At 48.0% G+C, this 22,727-nt stretch overlaps 1 protein-coding gene across 1 annotated transcript in view; it reads right to left on the bottom strand.

The window, feature by feature from the left end:
- LOC147665989 (uncharacterized) overlaps positions 1-22,727 on the bottom strand; it is a 111,812-nt gene that overhangs the window by 78,110 nt on the left and 10,975 nt on the right. Inside the window, exon 3 of the mRNA XM_086949346.1 lies at positions 14,701-15,420. Within this exon, the coding sequence (XP_086805472.1) occupies positions 14,701-15,420 (720 nt within the window). The remainder of the gene's footprint in view (positions 1-14,700; positions 15,421-22,727) is intronic.

Raw genomic sequence — 22,727 nt, 5'->3', positions numbered from 1 at the left:
CCCCACCAACGCAAAACTTGTACAGATATCCTGCTCCATCGAATAAAGCCTGTCCGTACAAAAACCCGTTTATTGCCCTTTACTGAGCACCCCGCTACAGTGGTGGAGAACGCGGGCAACCCTACCATCGGAGTAACAGAGATAGATTTGGTGGTACAACAACTCGTGAAGGGCCAGGAGAGACTCGAATGGGCCATAGATCACCAGCTACGCGCCGCCGAGGCCGACAGAGAGATCATGAAAGCAGCCATGACGGCCAGACAAACAGACCCTACCACTAAAAGCTGGCCGATGACAGGAGGGGGCAACCAGCACATGAGCGGCGTGTCCCTGCAGAAGTATCAACCCGTAGAGGATCCGGACTCCTTCCTTCTAAATTTTGAGAGGGCAGCTCGTGCTTGCGGCTGGCCTATAGCCAAATGGCCGTTTTTTCTAGCTCCGTTGTTAGTAGGAGAAGCCCAGGCGGCTTACCAGGTTGCCAACCCTACGGGGAGTACTCCATATGATGAAATTAAGAAGATTATCCTAGACCATTTGGGTCTAGACCCCGAAGCATATAGGATCCGGCTCCGGAAAGAAAGGGGAGTACCGGCGAGAGACTCCTAAGACTTTGTTCGTCCGGCTCAAAATGGCAGCCGACAAATGGTTAACCCCTTCCGTGAGTAGCAAGGAGGAGATAATGGACCGAGTGTATCTCGAGCAGTTTCTCGAGGCTCTCCCCTTCACCACTCAAAAATGGTTACGGCAACATCCACACCTAACGACCGCGCAGGCTGTTGATATGGCCACCACATTTGCCCGAGCGCAGCCCCGGTTGCTCCCCTACGAGACTGATGAAGCCTTTAAACCCGGACCCAGACTGGAAAAGAGACCGGTAAAAGTTCCGGAACCCGTAAAACCCAAAACCTGGAGAAACGAACCGCCGATGACAGGGGCCCCCCAATGCTTCGAGTGTGGGAACTGGGGACACATCGCACGTCTCTGCCCCAGAAGAAAACAATCCGAAGAGCCCATGGAGGTCGGCTACCTCCCCCGAACTGTATTATACTATGCAGAAATGGGACACGCATTTCCAGTGAGTGTGCATCTGAATGGCTCCCTGATTAAAGCATTGTTAGATTCGGGCTGCCGTCAGTCCGGGGTCCAGGCCCAGCATGTACTGAGACACCAGTTCATACCTCAAGAACAGGTTTACATACGATGTGTGCATGGGGATGTAAAGCCTTACCCTGTAGCAAACCTTTCCCTGATGCCCTTAATAGGAGGCCCCCAGGTAATCAGAGTAGGTGTATTGCCCTCCCTACCCGAAGACCTCATAATAGGGACAGACAACTCCTCTTTCATCACGATGTTTAAAAAAAGCCTGGGGGAGGAGACACGACCGGGACGTACACGACAGAGTAGCAATTTTGCAGAGCCAGCATTTGTATCAAGAGAACCCTGGGTCCTTGACAGAAGTTTTAGGTTTGCTCAGGCCAATGACAACACGTTGTTCAATGCTTGGGAGCAAGCCCATCAAACCATAGACCAGGACCCCCAACGATACCCCCGTTTCTTGATAAAGGATGACCTCCTGTACAGACAGGGACAAAAGACGACCCCGAGCAGTTACTGGTACCCGTCCCCTTTCGAGAACAAGTATTGTTCTACTCACACGCGCATTTAGTGGCTGGACACACGGTCGCCGAGAAAACTACCCAGTCCATTTTGAGGCACTTCTATTGGCCGGGAATCTACAAAGACGCTATAACATACTGCCAACGCTGTGAAATCTGTCAAAAAAGAAATATGACCCGACCTCCCGCCGTGTCTCTGCAGCCGCTGCCCATAATCGGAGTACCATTTGAGAGGGTCGGAATGGACTTGATAGGGCCTCTTCCTAAAACGAGTAAAGGAAACCAGCATGTGCTAGTGATAGTCGATTATGCGACGAGATTTACTGAGGCCTTTCCGTTGACCACGACCACCACGAAACAAATAGCGGATCGGATGTTGGAACTGTTTTCCCACGTGGGATTCCCAAAAGAAATCCTCACGGACCAGGGCACCCCATTCATGTCCCGCTTAATGAAGGAAGTATGCCAGCTGCTGAACATACACCAGATCAGAACCTCGGTGTACCACCCCCAGACTGATGGGTTGGTGGAGAGGTATAACCGGACACTGAAAACCACGCTACGGAAAATGCTAACGATCAACGGGACTGACTGGGATAGGATACTACCATTGGCTCTATATGTGATTAGAAGTCAAAAACAGATCAGCCTAGGGGTATCACCGTTTGAGTTACTATACGGAAGACAACCTCGCTCCCTGCTGGATATGACGAAGGAGGCGTGGATAAACGAAGTACCCGAAGAAACCATGCAGACATTAGAACACGCCCGAAACTTGAGGTCGAAGTTGGGGAAGTTATGTGACCTGGCGTACACGAATATAGAGAGGAGCCAAAAGAAACAAAAAGAGATCTACGACAAGGGGAAGAGGTGGAGACGGTTGGAAAAAGATGACTGGGCACTTGTTCTGTTGCCGTCTTCTACGCAAAAATTCAAGGCCGAATGGGGAGGACCCTACAGAGTCGTCGGCACGATCGGGAAGACCAGCTACAAGTTGCAAATTACCCCCAGGAAGACGCAAACGTACCACATTAACATGCTGAAGAAGTGGATAGGCCCTCCCCCGAAGGAGGCCCACCTGGCAAAGAGAAACCCATTACCAACCACAAGTACTCTGAACCAACTGGTGATTAACGATGAATTGAGGGAAGCGGAAATACAAGACCTCCAGAACATACTACAACAACATGCTTCAGTATTTTCAGATAAACCCGGAAGGACTGATTTGGCAGAGCACCAGATAATAACTCCCCCAGGAAAGGTCATAAGAATCAGACCATACCGGATACCAGAAGCCCGAAGACGAGACATACGACAGGAAGTCCAGGACATGCTTGAGCTCGGAGTAATCAGACCCTCAAAGAGCAATTAGTCTAGCCCAATTGTGATGATACCGAAACCAGACGGCACGCGGAGGTTTGTATGGATTTTAGTGCGCTCAACGAAATATCATCTTTTGACGCCTACCCGATCCCATGCACCGATGAACTAATAGAGAAGCTGGGAGATGCGAAGTACATTTCCACCATTGATTTAACTAAGGGGTACTGGCAGGTACCGCTTAGAGAAGAAGACCGCCAGAAAACGGCTTTCTCAACGGAGGAGGGGCATTATGAGTTCACCGTCTTGCCGTTCGGGCTGCACGGCGCCCCAGCCACTTTCCAAAGACTAATGAACCAAGTACTGAAAAACATAAGCACTTTTACGTCGGCATACCTCGATGACATAGTAGTTTTCAGCCCAGACTGGAACACGCACCTGATACATCTGCAAAAACTATTCGAGACACTGGAAGGTGCCGGGCTACGAATCAACTCCTAGAAATCAAGATTAGCTTATCAGAAAGTGAAGTACTTGGGATACGTGCTGGGGCACGGACTGATCGAGCCTCAAATAGAGAAAGTGAGAGCAATTGCAGAAACCCCGTTCCCAGGCAACAAGAAAAAGATGAGAGCCTTTTTAGGCCTCATCGGGTATTATAGAAGGTTTATACCCCAGTTTGCCCAACTAGCGGCCCCTCTGACTGACACCCTCAGAACGCAGGTTAAAGCAGCTGTACTGGCCTCCCCGACTGTAGCTATGCTAGATGCGTTCCATGGGCTGAAAAGACTGATCACCTCTAACCCCATATTGTCCTCCCCAGACTTTACACGTCCCTTTTCTTTACACACTGATGCCTCCGAGTATGGGGTGGGGGCGGTGTTATCTCAGGAGGGGGCTGACGGGAAGGATCACCCTATCTTATTTGTTAGCAGGAAACTGTTTCCACGCAAACTAAAATATCCCACCGTGGAAAAGGAGTGCCTGGCGGTGAAATGGGCAGTTGAAAAACTAGCGTATTATCTAGAAGGCCATCCGTTTCACCTCTACACTGATCACGCCCTGTTGCTGTGGATGGCCCGAAACAAGTCGAACAATGCGAGGGTCATGCGATGGTTCCTGGCTCTCCAGCCATATGTCTCTACCATCCACCATCGCAAGGGTATTGACAATACCGGGGCGGACTACCTGTCAAGACATCCTCTTCCCGATCGGAAGAGTCCAGGGGGGGAGGTGTGTGACGAGGCGGGCCTTCCAGATAGCGTCTTGAAGGCAAGGACCTCCCCTAGAGGGTTTTCATCGTGTGACCCCCCCGCCTATCTTTTCAGCCCTCCCCGCCTCAGGTCACGACAGGACCGGTCGAATGGTATAGCTGTGACGAAGAAGAAACAAGTCGAACAATGCAAGGGTCATGCGATGGTTCCTGGCTCTCCAGCCATATGTCTCTACCATCCACTATCGCAAGGGTATTGACAATACCGGGGCGGACTACCTGTCAAGACATCCTCTTCCCGATCGGAAGAGTCCAGGGGGGGAGGTGTGTGACGAGGTGGGCCTTCCAGATAGCGTCTCGAAGGCAAGGACCTCCCCTAGAGGGTTTTCATCGTGTGACCCCCCGCCTATCTTTTCAGCCATCCCCGCCTCAGGTCACGACAGGACCGGCCGAATGGTATAGCTGTGACGAAGAAGACAGCATGGACTGGCCCTTTAACTGGCAGAGACCCAAGGAGGAGGAGGAGCCTCGACAAGCAGTAAATACGGAAGTGCAGAAGAGCCAAGAGTGCTTGTTCACCGGCGTGCAGGTTGGAGTGGAGGATGCTGAGCGGAGAGGAGAGTGGTGGAGAGAATGGAGAGACGACGCGGAGGAAAAAGAAGGACCCGGAATACCATCTGTGGGAGTGGAGGAGGAGGTACGAGACCCGTTGACGGAGCGAGAGCCAGGAGGCCAACGGCATCACGAGCCGCCCAGCCGCACGCGACCTGGAGGCGTGTGGCTCACAGAGGTACGTGACCGTATCTCGGGTTGGGTGACAAGACGAGGGAACCGAGTCTAGTGTAAATTCCCTATCCCTTCCGTTTTCCCCGGGACCCCTTCCAGCACTCCTTCCCTTCCCCATTCACCGACCGCTTATTAGGAAGCACCTGGGGGTCCCCTCACTCCTTTTTCCCTCACTAGTGTGTAATTGCCAAAGACTGAGATGCTCTTTCTTATCCCTTCCTCCGAGGAGGATCAAGGCTTAAAGACGGAGACCGATCAAGTGGAAACGCGACAGAGCCCGATAAGGAAGAAGACAGCGGCTACCCGCAGGAAACAGCGACCAGAGAGAAGCCGATCCCCGAGGCGACCCCACCAACGCAAAACTTGTACAGATATCCTGTTGCATCAAATAAAGCCTGTCCGTACAAAAACCCGTTTATTGCCCTTTACTGAGCACCCCGCTACAGCCCCCCAGAGCATTGCTGGAGCTGCGTCGCGCTTGCAACGCAACTCCATCAATGTGCCGCCTTTACGGCACAGATGCGTCATGCATCTGTGCCGTTTTTGCCCCATGGTGCGGCGCATTGTAAATGTGGCGCATCCATGGTGGCGGAGCCGCAACGCACAATAACTGCCGGGATGCGCCAGTTATTGTAAGTCTGCCCCACAGAGTTTTGGGGCTTTTATGTGGATTCACTGACGGCCCAATTACCCCTTCACACCCACAAACTAAAATCTAAGAGGGAACTCCAGTTTGCACTGAGCAGACAGACAATATCCCTGCCTCTCGTGGCCAGGCATAATCCAATCGTGTCCCATTATTGATCGAATCTAGGATGAAACTGACATAGTTGCGTGGGCACATGGAAGCGTGGTTTGGCAGGGAGATCATTGGATGCCTTCCAAAGGTCACGATAGAGTCTGATGTCAGACGCTGGGGAAGAGGAGCCCGATGTGGGACCCTATCCACAGGGGGCTGGTGGACCACCGAGGAATTGAAAATGCATATCAGCTCCCTGGTACTGTTGGTGGGCTCATGTGCGATCAAGAAGTTGCACCCAACAAAGTGAGTTGCTACATTTTATTGAGGATGGAAGACGTTTCAGCTTTCTATTATAATCAAAACATTAGGCAGCACGAAATTGTGAACGTTTGTAGAGATAGCCAAGGTGTTATGGCGCTTCTGCCTTCAGCAAGGCATTTAAGTGATAGAGGAACATCTGGACGCGCCACCAGAAGTCAGTGGGTGCTTGGCATTCCAGACATCTGATGGACTTCAGCGCCTGGATGTTGGATGCACAAATTTTCCAGGAGCTCAATTACCACCGAGGTCCATGTCTCATGGACATGCGTGCATCAAGATTGAATCAACAACTGAAAGAATTTTTCAGATGGAGCCTGGATCCAGACGCCCTAGCGACTGATGCATTCCTTCCATTGATGAGGATTCTGAGGGTATTCTCTCAGGTCAGGAGGCAGGAGGCAGAGTTAATTCTGGTGACAACTGCTTGGAAGACAGGTATCTTTCCCATTCCTTCTACAGCTGTCCTGCGACTCGCTAGTTGTTCTTCCACTTTGTCCCATGTTGCTGCAGGACACATCCACTGGTGCAGTCCATTCGTCTGTGGCTCGTGGCTTGGAGAATTTCAGGACTAGATTGCAAGTGGCAGGACATTCTGAACAGTCTTCTGTCTTCATCCAGTGTGCCCAGAAGATATCCTTCAGCCTAGTCTTGACGGTTAACTTGGTGTGTCGAGTGGAAGCACCTATAACCATGGTGGTAAATTTCCTACCTGAACTGGCGACTTGTGGTCTCCCTTATCAGACCATCAGCACCTGTCAGTCTGTCGTTTCTGCCGGACATTGTCCCGGTGGGGCAAATCCTTCGGTCAGTAAACTGTTAAGGGCAATTAGATTTCCAATCCCTCTTGACCACGATATTAATTTATGTGGGATGTGAACGTGGTTTTAAAGTTCTTGGAACATTAGTCTGACAACTCTGATCTTTCAGGCAAACAAGTACTGGCCGTGTTGGCCATGTTGTTATGTCTCATCTCATGCAAGAAGCGGTAGAATGTTCAAAATTGGATATTACAAGTAGAGTGATTATTCACGTGTCTGAACTTAATATCAGAACTATAAATTATCCTGCATTTCCTAACAACTAGAAGTTGTGTGTGGTTGGTTGTCTCAAGTAATATATGAAGATATTGCCAGAACGAATAGACAGGATTCTGCGGGGCAGCGGCTGATTACATTTCAGAAACCCTTTTGACCCGTCTCTTCCACCAGGTTGCCAGATTACAGAAGTGGCTGCCTTTGCACTCTGGAATGGATGTTTCTGTGTTTGGAGCTCCTTCAGTACCAGGAGCTACGCTTTCTGTAGGTTCACGACTGGAAGAGATCACAAAAGCTGCAGATTTGTTTGCGGAGTCTACTTTTTGTACCTTTTATCATGAGCACGTTGTTGATGTGGCTTCTGAAACAGTGGGACAGCTTTGAGCGAGCATAATCTCAGCCTCTGGTCCCGACATAGAATGAAAAACCTTTTAACTATTGCGTTAAATTCTATTAAGGACATGGAGGCGAGGATTATCCCACTTGATAAGGTACATTTCATATATTATGTAGTGTGTTTTGCCCTCTTGATTGTGTTTCCACACTTGCTGTTGACGCATAGTCATATTTTGCTCCTTTGCTTTGTCTTCGGGAGACAGAGTTTACCAAAGGTTTTTCTTTTCTATCTGGAGAACAGAAGCAAGAGTGAGCAGTCCTAATTCTGGTAGATTCGGATTTTCTGGAATGCAATTCTGTTCATCTGAATGACTTTTTATACAACTAATGCAGTGTTCCAAGTTAGACAAAGAAGGCAATCCCATCTAGTACCCAGATATTGTGGATGAACTTTTTGAAACTGAGCATACTCAAAGACGAGGCAGTAAGATGGTGCTGGCCACACTTGAGAAGCATAATGGGCAGTGATTGCTGGATTGTGGTTACTGACATCATGGGAAATGTAGTTTTTAGGTTTACTGTTGATTGGTTGCTGTGCAAATTCAGTAAAAGAAAAAGAAGCATTCTTCTTACCCATATGTGCTTAATACATTTTTTAATTCTTGATGTGATCGCTCAAAAAAAAATTCGCTCAACACATACATACAGATACATAAACATTAGGTCTGGGCGGTGAACTCCACTTTGTTCGTGGACTTTGTGGAGTTTTCCGCACTCCGCAGAGCACTCGAGTTCTGAATAACATTTCCTTGCTCGAGCTCACCAACGTTCAATTGGCTAGTGCGAGCAAGGAAAATCCAGCACTAGACCATCTCCCAGCAAGATTTCTTAATGAGGGTGCCCGGGGATTTGCACTAGCACTCATGTTGAGAAACCTTCCATTCGCGTTGAGGAAGCTGCCGCTCTAGTAGAACTTCTACTGAAGCGGCGGAAAGATGCAGCACCCTCTTGAACTGTGCGTGGTGCCGTTCACACTGATTTTACCGCGCAGGACAAACTCTGGGGCAAAAGAATCTGTGCCAAAGGCTTAGCGTGTTGCACTCCACCACTTACGGAACTCCGCATAGCGTGGTGGAGATTTTGTCACTTCTCAGAGTCCTGCATAGCAGAACTCGCCGAACTCAGCCCAGGCCAAATATGCATTAGGATATACATCAAAAAAATGTAAAATGTAGACACGGACATCCCTGGGATGATCAGCAATGAAATCCTCACTTACATTAGCACAATAAAAGTTAATAACTGAAGTTGCTGCCAATCCCTGTATGCACCGCAGCTACCACCACTGTGTAAATACGTTATGCCTACAATAAAGGCCTAGAAGTTAATTTGCTACAAAAGAAATTGGATTTCCCAAGGGGAGGCACTTGCACCGTTCTGACACTTCTTTATGCGGAAGACGCTGTCCTATTACCAGCCCCTCAATACCCTCATGGGTGAGAAGCCGTGCTCTGCAAATCTGAGAATTATTATTAATATTATTAACTAGGACCGCAATGAGCCTTCAAAAAGCCCTGGATACCTTTGTGGAGTCTCTGACATCCCAAGATTTGCAGTTAATCAACAGAAGTCATTTGTACTACTCTGTGGGACAAGGAAATGTATATTTAAAACTCTTATCATTGAGGGAACACCAGTTACCAAAGTAGAGAGTTTTAGGTTGAGACTAGAGTCAGCGCACAAGCGCAGCTCTGGGGATGATCTGTGGTAGTTCAGTACAGAAGAGAAGCCCCGCTCATATTTGTCATTGGCTGATGTCTTTGTCCTTAGTAAATGCTGTCTTCTGATTCATTATGAGGATTGTTAGTCCCTCCTTAGAACGGCCATGTCGTCATTTGTAACCTCCATGGTACTGGCCCCTTTACATGGTTGTTACAAGTATGTGTACTTTTTTATTTATTGTGTTTCTTCTATATTAGACGTCACAACCTGCTTGCACTGCTGCAATGCTTTGCCCGGATCTCTCCTGTTTTCTTTCCTGGTGCTGGCTGGGGGCTCGGGCTAGCCTCGCATGCCGGTGCCCGGGTTGCTTGCAATGGTAATCTGTGGTGTAAAAGTGACTGTGTGCTTCGGGAGGACCTGGGGGATGGTACCCTACAGGTCTCCAGCCTCATCCAGCAGGCCGTGGCCCACTAAAGGAAGGCTATTGCGAAGGGGAGTCCGGGAGCGCTGGGGAGTACAAAATGGCGCTGCCCGGGGCGGGTGAGGGGGAGGGCCGGCAGATCACTTCAGGGAGAGCAGTGAAGCCCCAGGACATGCTCTCCGCTGCTGTCCTGGTATTCAAGGAGAGGCAGGGGCGCTTGGAAGCCCCCACAATGTTTTCTTTATGATAGAGGGCAACAAAAACACACAATAAAAGGCCAATACCGTAGAGCACATATGCAACGCGATACAGGATCCCAGTACATGTATAAATGTATGCTTTGAATCTACACGTGCACATTATGTGCCAGTGAACCTTCCCACACTGGCAAGCAGTGGGTTATTGGGGGCAAGAGATCATGAAAGTTGCTGAAAACCTACAAAATTGCTTGCTTGTTGGTATTCACAAATGTTTATAAGGAACATTCCCACCTTCTATATGACAGTAGAAATATGTGCACGGGGGCTGCCAACTCATGGTTGCAGTGTTTAAAAGTTAATATACTAACTGCGATCATGAGTGTAATGGGGCAGTGTCAAAGGCATGGCTAAAAACATCACAACATCCTGTAAATATTGTGTAGACCTCTCATCTACAGGTAACAGGAGATCAAATATTTCTTACAACTACACACTTAAAGATCATATCTTATGTGATTAGACGGTTGACATTGAAAGAGAATATTTTAGGTGATTGCTAAAGAATAGATTGTTGACCTTGAAAGGCATCCTCAATATGGGTGAAGGTAGTCATTTCCGTTCACCTGTCACAGTTTGTTCGGCTGTCGGGTCTCTGCTGTGAGAGATATCGTAGCAGGATCGGAATTTGTGACATAGTGGCAAGGCAAACATCTCTGCTCTTTGTGCGAAGCCCAACTAATCTGTCTCTCTATGATTGGAGCCTGTGGCCGAAATGCAGGGGCGCTGGAATTATGTGGCAGGAGAGCACCAAGCTATGCGGCGGTGTTGAGTAAATTATGCAGCAAGAAAAGGCAAATTATGGGGCATCATTGTTTCCTCATTTTTAGATGGAGCCTGGGCAGCACATGCGCTTCTCTGCGGCATGCTGTATTGGGGCATGGAATTGAAGCCCATATTTGTCATAGGCTTGTGTCATTGCTCTTCGTAAATGCTGGCTTCTGATTCGTTAATAGGCTTGTTAGTCCCTCCTTAGTACGACGATGTCTTCATTTGTAACCTCCCAGGAGAACTTGCCCTTTTACTTCGGTTGTTACACAGTATGTCTTTTTTTAGTCTGTAAGCACTATTTTCTTTAGTCAGTTTCTCCTACTGCAAGCACCACATGCTTTCCTGCAACATTCAGTGCGCCATGCACGCTTTAACCTTCCGAGTAGCCCAGAACAATGGCGGACGCTTCTTTGAATAGGTCTCGCATTTACTAGAGTTTGAGCTGTAGGCATCATAAATGACAATGTCTTTTATTTATGTGTTAATTAGCAAAACAAATAAATAAAAGGTATTGTCATTTACAATGCCAATAGCTTAAACTCTCGCGAATGTGAAACCTATTGCATTTCAAATGCTTGTTGTTTTTTGGGCCTGCCCTTCAATCGACAAACTAACTGAGAGTTCTTGATGGTACAACAAACTAACAGAACCGTGGAAGCAATTTTTCACTTCGCAGCACAGTTCGGTCATAGGCCAGTGAGGGAAATGATCACTTCATATAAAGCAAAGTGTCTTTCGATAGCTTCGTATGGGGCGGTGTTTGGGGGATGTGTGATAGCTGTAGACTCCAAACAGCAGAGGACCGTTTTCTTTGAAGACTCTTGATGATGCCACAGGGCACGCCAATTTTATTCTGTCACTAGGGAGTGGGCTTACATTTTGTGTGGCATATCCTGGGTCTGGCCCCACTGTTATTATGGTTAAAAATTTAGCAAACTCTGGCGCTAAGATTCTCTAAATGCATTCTTCAGGAATGCCTGACCTTGGATAATTCTGATTATTCCTTAAGTAGGGTATTTTAAGCACTCTTAGTAGGCTGGGAGCTTTAGAGCTTTTTAAGAACCCCAACCAATTTGCCCGCTCAGCTAGACATCAGATAAAGCCGCCATTTTAGGACCAGGCGCAGCGTATGCACAGCAACAAGCCGCTAAGCTTCCCTCTCTGGCAAATGACCTTGCTTTAACATCTGGCAACGAGCTGGGATTTTACTTCTCTTGTATTAAAAGGCCCATCATAGGTTTTATTTGAGCAGGCTGTGATTGTGGTCCCTGCATTTTCTCTTTGCTTTCCCACATCAAGGGGTTTGGTTTGAGAACCTTCCTCCTGCCCTTAGTTACGGCAACGCACATTGGCCTTTCTGCTTTTCTGAGCACTTTATAAATCAGTGAGAAAGCTTTGTTTTATTTCCTCAAAGTTTTACTTCTTTTCAGGGAGGTTTTAGATTGCTGCAGCACCTTGACCCACCTGAGACTTGCTTTGTTGTGATCAGTTTCATTAAAGGGTCACTTATAATTAGGAAAAGATACTGCTAATGGGTTGGGCTTTGGTCTTGGTCGTGGGATTTAAGTTATCGACATTTTATACCATATTTATATTTGTTGAGATCCTGAATGTGTTTATGTGTTTCAGAAATTGAAATTTGAGTCTAATATGCTTGTAACTTGTACTTTTATGGCCTGTGTAACCCAAATAAAGTTTTATGTCTGGTTGATATGCCGTAAATGTGCCAACGCAGCTGTAACAATCTTGTGACCCGCTGGCTTGCTCGTGACAGTAATCCAGTATCACAGCTTCAGCTGAGGCCCCCAATTCCTAGTCTCATCATTCACTTAGCACCCAGGGCGTCTCATCACTGCACACACATACATGCCATCATTACCACTTAGTACATTACTAGAGACCCACACATGTCACTGCAGATCCAGGGCTTGCTACCAGCCACAGCAAGCTCCAGCACAAGGCCAAATGTCGGTGGCGACCTGGGCACTGGAGTATGAATGACCCCAGAGGAGCCTCGTACAAAGCCTAGCACCAGGCATCCACCTGTCTGTCCCTTGCTTCATGGTCACTAATGACCACGGGTGGATCTTGTGGGGGACACACAGCGTTCCCCAGGATGCTTCACGACTCCATACACTAGTGCTGTTGCTTCCATATAATGGTTTGGAGGCACGCCTTGTGCGCTCACAGATGGCACAGGGTCCAGAGTCATCAGACTATTTTAAGTCAATCAATACGCTCAGTGAAGGAAAAGGTACAAGAGACAAACGTATTCCCAAAGCAATTACACTATTAAACGTCAAAAATTGTCTTTCGAAACATCAACAGTGCAAATTGTACTTGTAACGCCTGCACTACTCTAATAAATACAGTGATGAAGCGAACTACACCCTGGAATGCCTCACATCTGAGGGGCTGGTGGTGGGAGGGCTGCAGGGAGGCGTAAGTTCCTCTCCACCCTCTTCCAGGACAGACTAATCACCAAGATTGAAAACAGACACTCTGAACATACTGATGAGTTTGAAGTATCTCCCGTCTCACCGCCACATGAAACAAGCAGGCAGATTGGTTTATTAGCAAAGTTTTATTGCAGAAATAAGACATTCTTGGCAAACAGCTCACAGCGATAGTGTCTTTTTTCTAGTTGTCAATCTCACCCCTCACACTTGAACAGGAAACAACTGACCTCACAAAACACATCACAACATGCAAAGAAATACTCCTTACAGTGTCTTTATCAGACAATCTGCTTTGTTTTGTAATGTATGTGAACGTTAGTTTTTGGGTATTTAATTCTCACCAGAATAGCGGCCAAACTCGGGCCGACTTCTACCATATGGTCTAGCTTTGCCCAGGCCATGACCTATTCTGATCCGAGGTGGAAACTGAGCTCACACAGACCATGGGTTGGCAGGTTCCACACAATCCCTTACATCTTCACCTGGGTGTATTTGATGGTTTGGACGGCTCTAGAGCGCGCAAACATTTTCTGGGAACGTCGGTCGGTGTGGCTAAACGAGATATTGCAGCAGGCTGGCCCAGCCCAACCCCCCTACCCTGCGAAAGTGGCGCCGGGGAGTGGATTGGTGCGCGGCCCAGGAGGAACCCCTCTTTGAGACACATGGTTGTCCCGCGAGGTTCCAGAGTTTGGGGCAATTGGCTGAACCTACTCTTTTAAATTGCCAGCTTTGGCTCTCCCATGTAACGGGGTGCTGCTTTCCAGCTTGGTGGCTTGCATAAATACTCCCACCTTAACAGTGGGGTTTTTTATTGTCTGTTGGCTTTACTGTGTAAGATGTATGATGTCTTTTTGTTTGTTTGTTTTTCAAAATGATAAAATTGATTATCAAAAAAAAACCAAAAAAATAATTCTCACCAGAATAAACCATCTCAAAACATTATGAATTGTGTAACGGTCTCAGCAGTTGAAACAGAAGAATGATATGGTTGGTGCCACCTTTGTAAGTTGTTAGAATCTAAACAGCCATGAATCCTCTTTTGATCTCTCAGCCTGGACGGGTTGTACAGAATATTTACACAGCCGGTCTGAAGATACTGATAGGGAGTAGATGTTCCTGCTTTAGTGATGGAAGTAGTTTATACTTTTTGTCCTCCAGTGGTTTTGATTCCCATTTCTTCTCCTAGTTTCTTTTTCCCATGTGCTCAGGTCTTTCAATAATTTTTTTTTCAATCCTAGAAGTTATGTCTATCAGGATAGTTTATAATCCACAGTTGGTAACATGTCCTCAAAACTGCACACATTTCATGGGAGTCGGACAGGTTTAATTCGCAGTGAAGCAGCCTCTGTGAAGTACGTTGCTTGGTGAAATGACGTTAGTGACGTTGAAGAACCTACATTCTGTTTGGAGACGCTGCGAACGTTTGTCCTTCAACTCAAAGCTCTTCTGACATTCAGAGGAAAGGGAGGATCTCAGCCCGGAAGGATTGTTAGATGTCATAGGAGGTTTAACTTCAGCTGTAGATTCTTAGATGATGTAAAAGATCACATTTCTTTTTTTAAATGAAGGTTTTTTGGCAGCGCTTCGAGAAGGCTTCCATCTTGTATGTGTTACTTGAGGTTGCTGAGCACCACCTTTTGTTTACAGCTGTTTTTATATCCCGTGTGGTGTCATGGCCGTCGCAGGTGTGTTCGTTGATGGCGTACAAGGGCTGCCTTAAGATCAAAGCTCTTGCTACACTCAGTGCAGTGATAAAGCCTCTGTGTTGTGTGTACGCTTTGATGCCGTACAAGGGCCTCCTTCCGAGAAAACCTCTTGGAACACACAGTGCAGTGATAAGGCCTCTCTCCTGTGTGTGTTCTTTGATGCCGTACAAGGGTCTCCTTCTGAGAAAACCTCTTGGAACACACAGTGCAGTGATAAGGCCTCTCTCCTGTGTGAGTTCTTTGATGCATTACAAGGTTTGCCTTCTGAGAAAAGGGTTTGGAACACACAGTGCAGTGATAAGGCTTCTCTCCTGTGTGTGTTCTTTGATGTTTTAGAAGATTTCCCTTCTGAGTAAAACTTTTATCACAGATATTGCAGTGAAAAGGCAGCTCTCCACTGTGAGTTTTTTCATGTGTTGCCTTATCCGCAAACATCATTTCATGCTCAGTGTAGGGATACCGATCTGTGTGTGTTTGTTTGTGCAGTAAAAGATGCGTCTTTCCAGTAAATGTCGTCTTACACTCAGCACAGGCATAAGCTCTTAGGCCGGTGTGTATTCTTTTCTGCCTTGCAAGTGGTGTTTTATTGTTAAAATTCTCCGTCCTGTGTATTCCTTGGTGTTTTCTTTCATTTATTTTATAAGCAAAATTCTTCCTTCCTCCGGAAGCTTTACGTTTCTCTTTCCCATTCATACTTTCTGTCGTCGGCTGCTGTGCTGCAGAATGAAATGAACACTGAAAATTATACATGGGAAATATTTCTTGAAAGAAATGCACGGTTATAATATGAGAAAGGTGGACAGTAATATCTAGGAAGGAAGGAAAATGTTACTACCTGTAAACAATCATTTGCTGCTTGTAGTTCTACAGTTCACATATGGTGATCTCTCATGGGTTGGGTTCTGACTACTAAAAATAATTAATTTAAGATTGAGTTTTGATCTGGAGAACAACTCGTAATCCCATAGCAGAAAGGTATAATGCATTAACGCGCAGACTCCAACTTCAATTATTGTGTTGTTTTCTCCCTCGGAGTACAACTGCTTATATGTGTAAAATCAAAAAAATAAACTGCTTAATCTGAGCAACCTGTATACTTTCCAAACATACAGCAAGTGGGTGATGCATGTGAGCCTGCAACATGACAAGCTGATAGTATTTGCAAGTGAGTAACATTTTCCATTTGCAGCAAGCTGTGGCACATCACAGGTTGTGCAATAACTTTAAAGAATCTGTAAGGTCCAGATCGCCTCAGCCAGGCTCATTCTGGGAACACCTCACCACGAACATATGACCCACAACCTACAAAGCCTCCACTGGCTCCCCGTCGAGAAGAGGATCACCTTCAAACTCCTCAACCATGCCTAAAAACCCCTCAACAACATCAGACCCACATACCTCAACGACCGAATATGTTTCCACGTACCCAAGAGGAACCTCTGCTCGACTGACCTCGCCCTTGCAGAGGTTCCCCGCATCTGCAGAAACAGATCCCATGGGAGAGCCTTCTCCTGCATCGCAGCCAAATCCTGGAACTAACACCCGGTCAACATCAGAAGCTCCCCAACCCTCCACATTTTCAGAAAGGTCCTCAAGTCCTGGCTTTTCAACTGACCCGGAGCTGCTCCCCCCTCTGCGTCTTGAGACCCTCGCGGATGACTAGCGCGCTCTGTAAACCGATGATTGACTGATTGAAAGGAAAGAATGGCTAATTGAGTTACTAATATGCTTAGAACAATTAAGTACTTCTGGGCTTCTTCCTTGCATTGATGTCACCAGAGAAATATTTTATGAAGGGATGCACAGAACCACATGTTTCTGCTTTACAAATATCTACTAGAGGTATGTTGGGTAGAAAAGCCATTATTGCATTTTTATCAGACGTGGACTCAGCCTATGGTATTTCTATGTGGTGTCTCCGCTAGGCCTGAGCGGTAAATTCAGTTCCGCTTGTGGAATTTGGGTAATTTCGCATTCCGCGGAGAACGTGGAATTGCCAAAACCTCCCCGATCCACTGCTTCGCAGAATTTTTTGGTTGTTCATGCTTTCAAAATGTGTGTTCACAAGATATTTCCCCCGAGCACGCAAACAACGTTCGCGAACAGGAACAAAGCATTGTGAACAGGCAGAACATGCAATTCCGCATGTTCGCAGAATTCTGCGTGCTCGCTGAGATTATTTTCGCTGAGCTTTGCGTAACATGACTACGCAAATTCCACCCACCCCTAGTCTCCGCACGAGTAGAAAACCATATGCCAAATTGTGCCGGTGCACAAAACGGTCTTATTTTTCATACATTTTCAATTTCGATAATGTAGAGCATGAGTGCATGTTTAACACTGGATGCATTTTTAACTTTGTCTTTGTAAACTTGCAGGAACTGTTCATCTACTGATGGGGCGTATCGTTTTCTAACTGTTTGAGGAAGTGACTGCTGTTAGGTACACAACTATCTACAGTAAGGCTTGCAGTGATGTAGTGGCTTAAAAGGTGGACTTGTTTCTCTTGATAAGACAACATTAAAATCTTAACTGGATGCCAGGGGTGCTCTGGTGGGATAACCATTCTCAACTCTCCCATGAACATTTTCACAAGAGTTTTTCCAAAAGTTTTCAAACGTTAGTGTAGGCTAGGCCAGCTTCTTTATGTATGGATCTATATGTTATTTCTATACTGCAAACCTAGCCTGAAGCTAGGGCCAAAGATGAGCATAAATTATTTTTTAAGAAGGAAGTCCTCAACTCTTTCCTAAACGGGAGCAATGTCGGGCAGTCCTGATGGACACAGGGATGTTGTTCCAGATCATGAGTTCATAGATGGAAATGGCCTGCTAACTTGTTTTTTTTGTTACAGTTCTAAGTCTGCAGTCTGATGGAGTTCTCCAACCTCGCATTTGTTGCACTTGAAACTAAGAGCTGAACTTAAGGACAACGAGAATGATGAACAAGTGGTAAGAAAGAGGTAATAGCTACAAAAGAGGACATTTTAAAGGGAAAAGCAAGATCACTGTCCTGGAAGAATCTTAAACTTTATAAGATGATACGAATAAGTAAGGAGAGCAGTAAAAATTACATTGACACAAAGACGACATGAACTTCTGACAGAGGAATCAAGCTCAGAAGGTGACTCAGACGACTCTGTTAGCAACTAACTAGGAAAAAAAACCTATTTGCCACTTTTTTCGCTGAGTACGGGTTACTGAGACAAGGACGGACAAAGGAATATCATAAAAAAGGAAAAACAAAAGCAAGAGGCACAAACAGAGGAAGAGAAAGACAGGAAGCAATGGAAAGACAAAAAGATAACTCACCACATAGGAAGAGAAAAGGTGATAGAGCAAGGCGAGATATGAATTAAATCTCCATTATCAACTCATCACAACATTAACTGACAATGGATGAACTAAATATCCAGAACCTTGGCTTACAATTTTGCCCCAGGAGGGACTTAGATTACAGTTCATTTAGAATTGACATATTTCAGTTTCTAAGATATCAACATAAAGTCAGACCCAAGCCAATGAACATGAGAAAAGGTGGCTGCTGTCTGGGGCGGCTCTCCTCCTGGACTGCTGGGCTCTCCCTTCACTCTGGGAGCCTCGCTGCTCTGGCGGCCGGTGCTCCTTGCTGACGGCTGCAGGGGCGGGGAGCACACGGTGGACCGGCGATGTGCGGCACGGTTTCTGCAGGCACACGCAGGAGCGCGGTGTAGGCTCCTGTGGCTTCCTGCTTACGGTTTCTGGTGGAAGCACTTCGGATCGTCGCAGGCAGCGCAGCGGCCCGGAGGAGGGGGGAGGGCGGGGGGGGGGGGTGGAAACAGCTCACGGAAGAAATCTGGGGGTTATTCAAACGATGCACAAGTCCCGAGCGGGGTGGGCACCCGCTAGGGATTAGTAAAGTATAATAACACGGGGTAGGCTCCCATTGTCTACATAAAAATGAAACACGGCAATGAGCGGGGTGGGCACCCGCGCCGATGATCGAAGGCAGGGGATCCCCATGCCGGGGAATCCCTTAGAAAGGTGATCGCAGCTCCGGGCTGCCGTTATAAGTAGGAGTGCTTCCAGCACTCAGGATGCAGCGCCCGTGAAAGAAGGAACACGGCTCTTTTCAGGCAAAGTCCAGCCAAGTGCAGCAAAGTTCTTAGGAAGGCAGGGGGGGCGCAAAGGCTGGGCCCAGGGGCCAGCTCACATGGCCCTCCAGACAGAGAGGCAGTCCCAGTGGCGGTATCCTCCTGGCGCCCAGCAGCAGCAGGCCCCCCTCTTCAGGTCAGCAACAAGAGAACATTTTGTAATGGGTCACAGCCCCTTTTTATATACACAAATCCTTTGTCTGTGTCTGCAGGGTGGGGGTAAAACCAGTCACAGCTGGTTTTGGAGCACTCTGATGTGCTCAGCCCCTCTCACTATTCACTGGCCAGGCTAGGGTCATCAGTCGCACCACAGGGGGCGGAGCAAGCCTTGTGTGGGGAAAGCCCAGCCCCATTCAGGTCACAGGTGCACTCCTCCCTCACATCACTCATGCAGATCTCTCCACTCACCACCGGGGCAGACCCATCCTGACTTCTGGAGCCAGGCTCACCAGCCAGCTCCAGCCAATCACAAGCCACGCAGCCAATTCACATAATTTACACAGACATGCCAACTTCTAGAAGTGGCACTCCACACTAGACACAATAACGCCGCACACAACATCGCGAAGCATTTAATCACACGAGTCCGCACATACCAAACTCGCATCTGCACTCCCCATGCATCAGGAACTACCAGGGACACAATCATTCCCCATGCATTCCTATGGGAGGGCAGGCCAACCTCACTACACGCACGCACTTTACCCTGGGACACAGTGGTAAAGTGCGCAGAAGCCAAAAGTCACTAACACCAAGTCACAATTAAAAGCAAAAAGTTTAGGGGTGAACCTGCCAGAAGGGCCAAGTCCAACAAAACCCCCTTTCAGGCAAAACGCAGGGCAGACCAATCCCCACCGTGATGAGCTTCCCTGCTTGGGGCGATAGAACACGGACGCGGGCCCGCAACTGCAGGGACACCCTCCTGTTCTACGCCACGGTGAACCCATGGGGTTCTTTCTAAAAACGCTGTCTGGAACAAATGGGCAACCCCACTGGTACTCCCAGCTGTCCGCAGCCAGGACCAGGCCCTGGGCCACCAAGGTGCCACTGGTCCCTGCCTATTCGCAGAGCAGGGGGTAGGAACCCCTGGTACATAGTAGCCATTCTCCACTCTTCCTCTCTGCAGGACAGGGCTAGACTGCCACTGGTTCTCCAGCCTAGGGTCTAAACCCTCAGGCGGACCAGGCGGACCAGGGAAGGCTCTCCTCCCCCTACCTCTCCTTCTTGGGTTCCGCCCTCTCCTCCTTCGAGGGGTACCCATAGAACACCATTCTCCCAACCTAGAGTTTAACCCCTCAGGTTGCACCAGGGTCAGAGGCGGGCTCTCCCACCCTCTGCACCCCCTTTCAGAGGTCTGCAGCCTCCCAACTGGAGCGGTACCCCTGGAAGATGAACCGGTCAGGACGCTGGTTACAGACGTCCTACCCTTCAGTTCAGGCAAATCCTGAACCTGGCCTTCCAACCTCTGGTCTAGAACCTTTGGAGGAATAACTGCCTGGCACTCCAGGACTTCTGGGGATTCACACACCATCCCCCTGAGGCTGACACATGACCCATATGTCTGTCTGGCGCATATCTCCTGTCCCCTGTCCATCTGACAGTGCACGAAGACCCCTCAGAACAGAAGTGGTGTCACCCGGGTCCCCCCAAGGGAATCTAGCCCAACTGGCTAGTCCCTGGTCCATTGGTTCTTCCACAGGGGAACTCATTCCCCAATCACTCCTCACTTGGGACTCCTGTGCCCTCCCAACCGGACACTAGAACCACGGGAGCTCTATTTACAGACGCTCCAGGTTCTCTAGACCCTAGGTGATCCTCCTCAAATAGACTAACAGGACAGGTCCCCAACCTGGTGTTCTCTTAAGAAACCATCCAGGCTCTGAGGCAGGGCAACGGGCGTCTGGGGACTCTTGGTAACCCACTCACTCCCGTTCCACTGACACCAGTCGTTAGCCCCTACACCCCCCTCACTATACTGAGACCTAGCTGGGCTACTCTGAACCTCTTCCACCACGCTGGGCTGGAAGATACCTGAACCACTACTTTTGGAATCACTCACCAATGACTCTTCAGAACCTCTAGCACTTTCCAAGCGGTCTGCTTCCCTTGCCAGGAGCCCTGGATCAGTAAACCCACATTCCAACAGGTGTTGGCGCAACCCTGGCAAATAACTACTGAGCAGGTGCTCTCTAAAACCCTGGCAAACAACCACTGAGCAGGTGCTCTCTGAGAACCATATCGAACAGTATGTCAAAATCAGATTCCGCGTGAACCCATACCCATTCAGACAGTGTTCCATAACATTCATCCACAAAATCCTCCCAGGACTGGTGAGACAGTTTCCTACTGCCCCTGAATTTTAACCTATACTCCTCTTCTTGGGAAACAGGTACCATACTTTGAGAACTGGGAATGGGACTTCTTGCACTGGGCTCTGTATAGCTGCCACCACTGGACTCAACCATCCCTGGGGAGTCCAGAAAACTACAACTGTGCTCAGGGAACAATCTACCCTCCTGAGCTAATTTCTCCCTGGCAAAGGCCCTCTCAGCCCCCTCCATCCTCTCCTGCACACCCAGCTGCGCTATTTCCTTGGCATGCTCTAACCTGAGCTTCTCCAAAGCCAGCTGGTGCTCCCTTCCTTCCTTCCTATCTTCCCACTCCTCTGGGGACAGGGACCGGGAAAGGGATGAGGCGCTGCCCCTTACACTGGACGCAGCAAGGGACTCCCTATCTATGGGGTCTTCACTATCTGCTGGCATCCATGCACTGTCATCTTCTCCCTCCTCACTGCGCTCAAGATCCCATTGATCCTTTTGCCATAGGATCAGGCTGTTCCTAAGTTCGGACTGGGTGTCTGACTAACCCACCTCTATGTTTCTCTCTTCACAGAACCTTACCAACTCTAACATACTGTATCTAAACAGACCATAGAAATCAAAAACAGGCTCCATTTTGGCAGACGTTCTTGAGAAAAGTTTAACACGAGGAACCTAAGTGTCTGAGCTAAAACAGGAGTACACAATTCACAAGGGACACCTTTAGGAGAAGAAATAATGGAACTTTAAAAAAACAATAATCCCCAAAATGTGATTATCTAAAATGCAGAGTTTTGTGGTGCAGCCAGTTGCCGCTGTGCTACAGCGCAAACACAAATCCGGATCCCTTCCGCTGCCACCAATGTTAGAAATGGGATTTACGGTTGGCTAAGGCTTGCGCCAAAGCCAGGCAGAAACCACCACTCTAGTCAGGGCAAGGGAGTTACACGCCAAAGATAACCCCTGCTCACCCTCTAGGTAACGTGACACGAGCAGTAAGGCTAATCCCGGAGCAATGTAGGTTACGTATTTGCGCACGCACCCAGCAACAACACTAAGTATGAGCGGAAAATCCGTTCCGCTCGCGGATTTTGCGAATTTTCGGTAAATTCGCGATCCGCGAACTCCCGCGAATTTACAGAGAATTCGCAAATCCGCGAGCGGCGGATTTTTCCGGGGGCAAAAGTTGAAGCCTGGCTGTAACTATTTTACGATGGCGCCGGCAAGCTGCCAGCTCCATCCTAAAATAGTTACTAAGTTAGCTTCAACAGGAAGCTCTAATAGATAAAATAAAGCAGGTGCTCGATTTTATCTATTAGAGCTTCCTGTTGAAGCTAATTTAGTAAGTATTTTAGGATGGCGCTGGCAGCTTGCCGGCGCCATTCTAAAATATTTACCATGCCCTTCCTGTGACTCATTCATCAGCCCAAAAACAATTGTTAGCGTCGTCGAGGCAGGTGTGCCTTCTTCCCAACTCTACCGTGGAAAATCAGCTGTGATGCTGGATAGAGGCTTTTGCATCCGTGACTTTCACGAGCGCAATACCCGTGCTGTTTCTGTGACCAGGAGCGTA

The sequence above is a fragment of the Lissotriton vulgaris genome, unplaced genomic scaffold, assembly GCF_964263255.1.
Source record: "Lissotriton vulgaris unplaced genomic scaffold, aLisVul1.2 SCAFFOLD_1095, whole genome shotgun sequence".
Taxonomy (NCBI): Eukaryota; Metazoa; Chordata; class Amphibia; order Caudata; family Salamandridae; genus Lissotriton; species Lissotriton vulgaris.
This window is presented reverse-complemented; position numbering and strand designations above follow the sequence as displayed.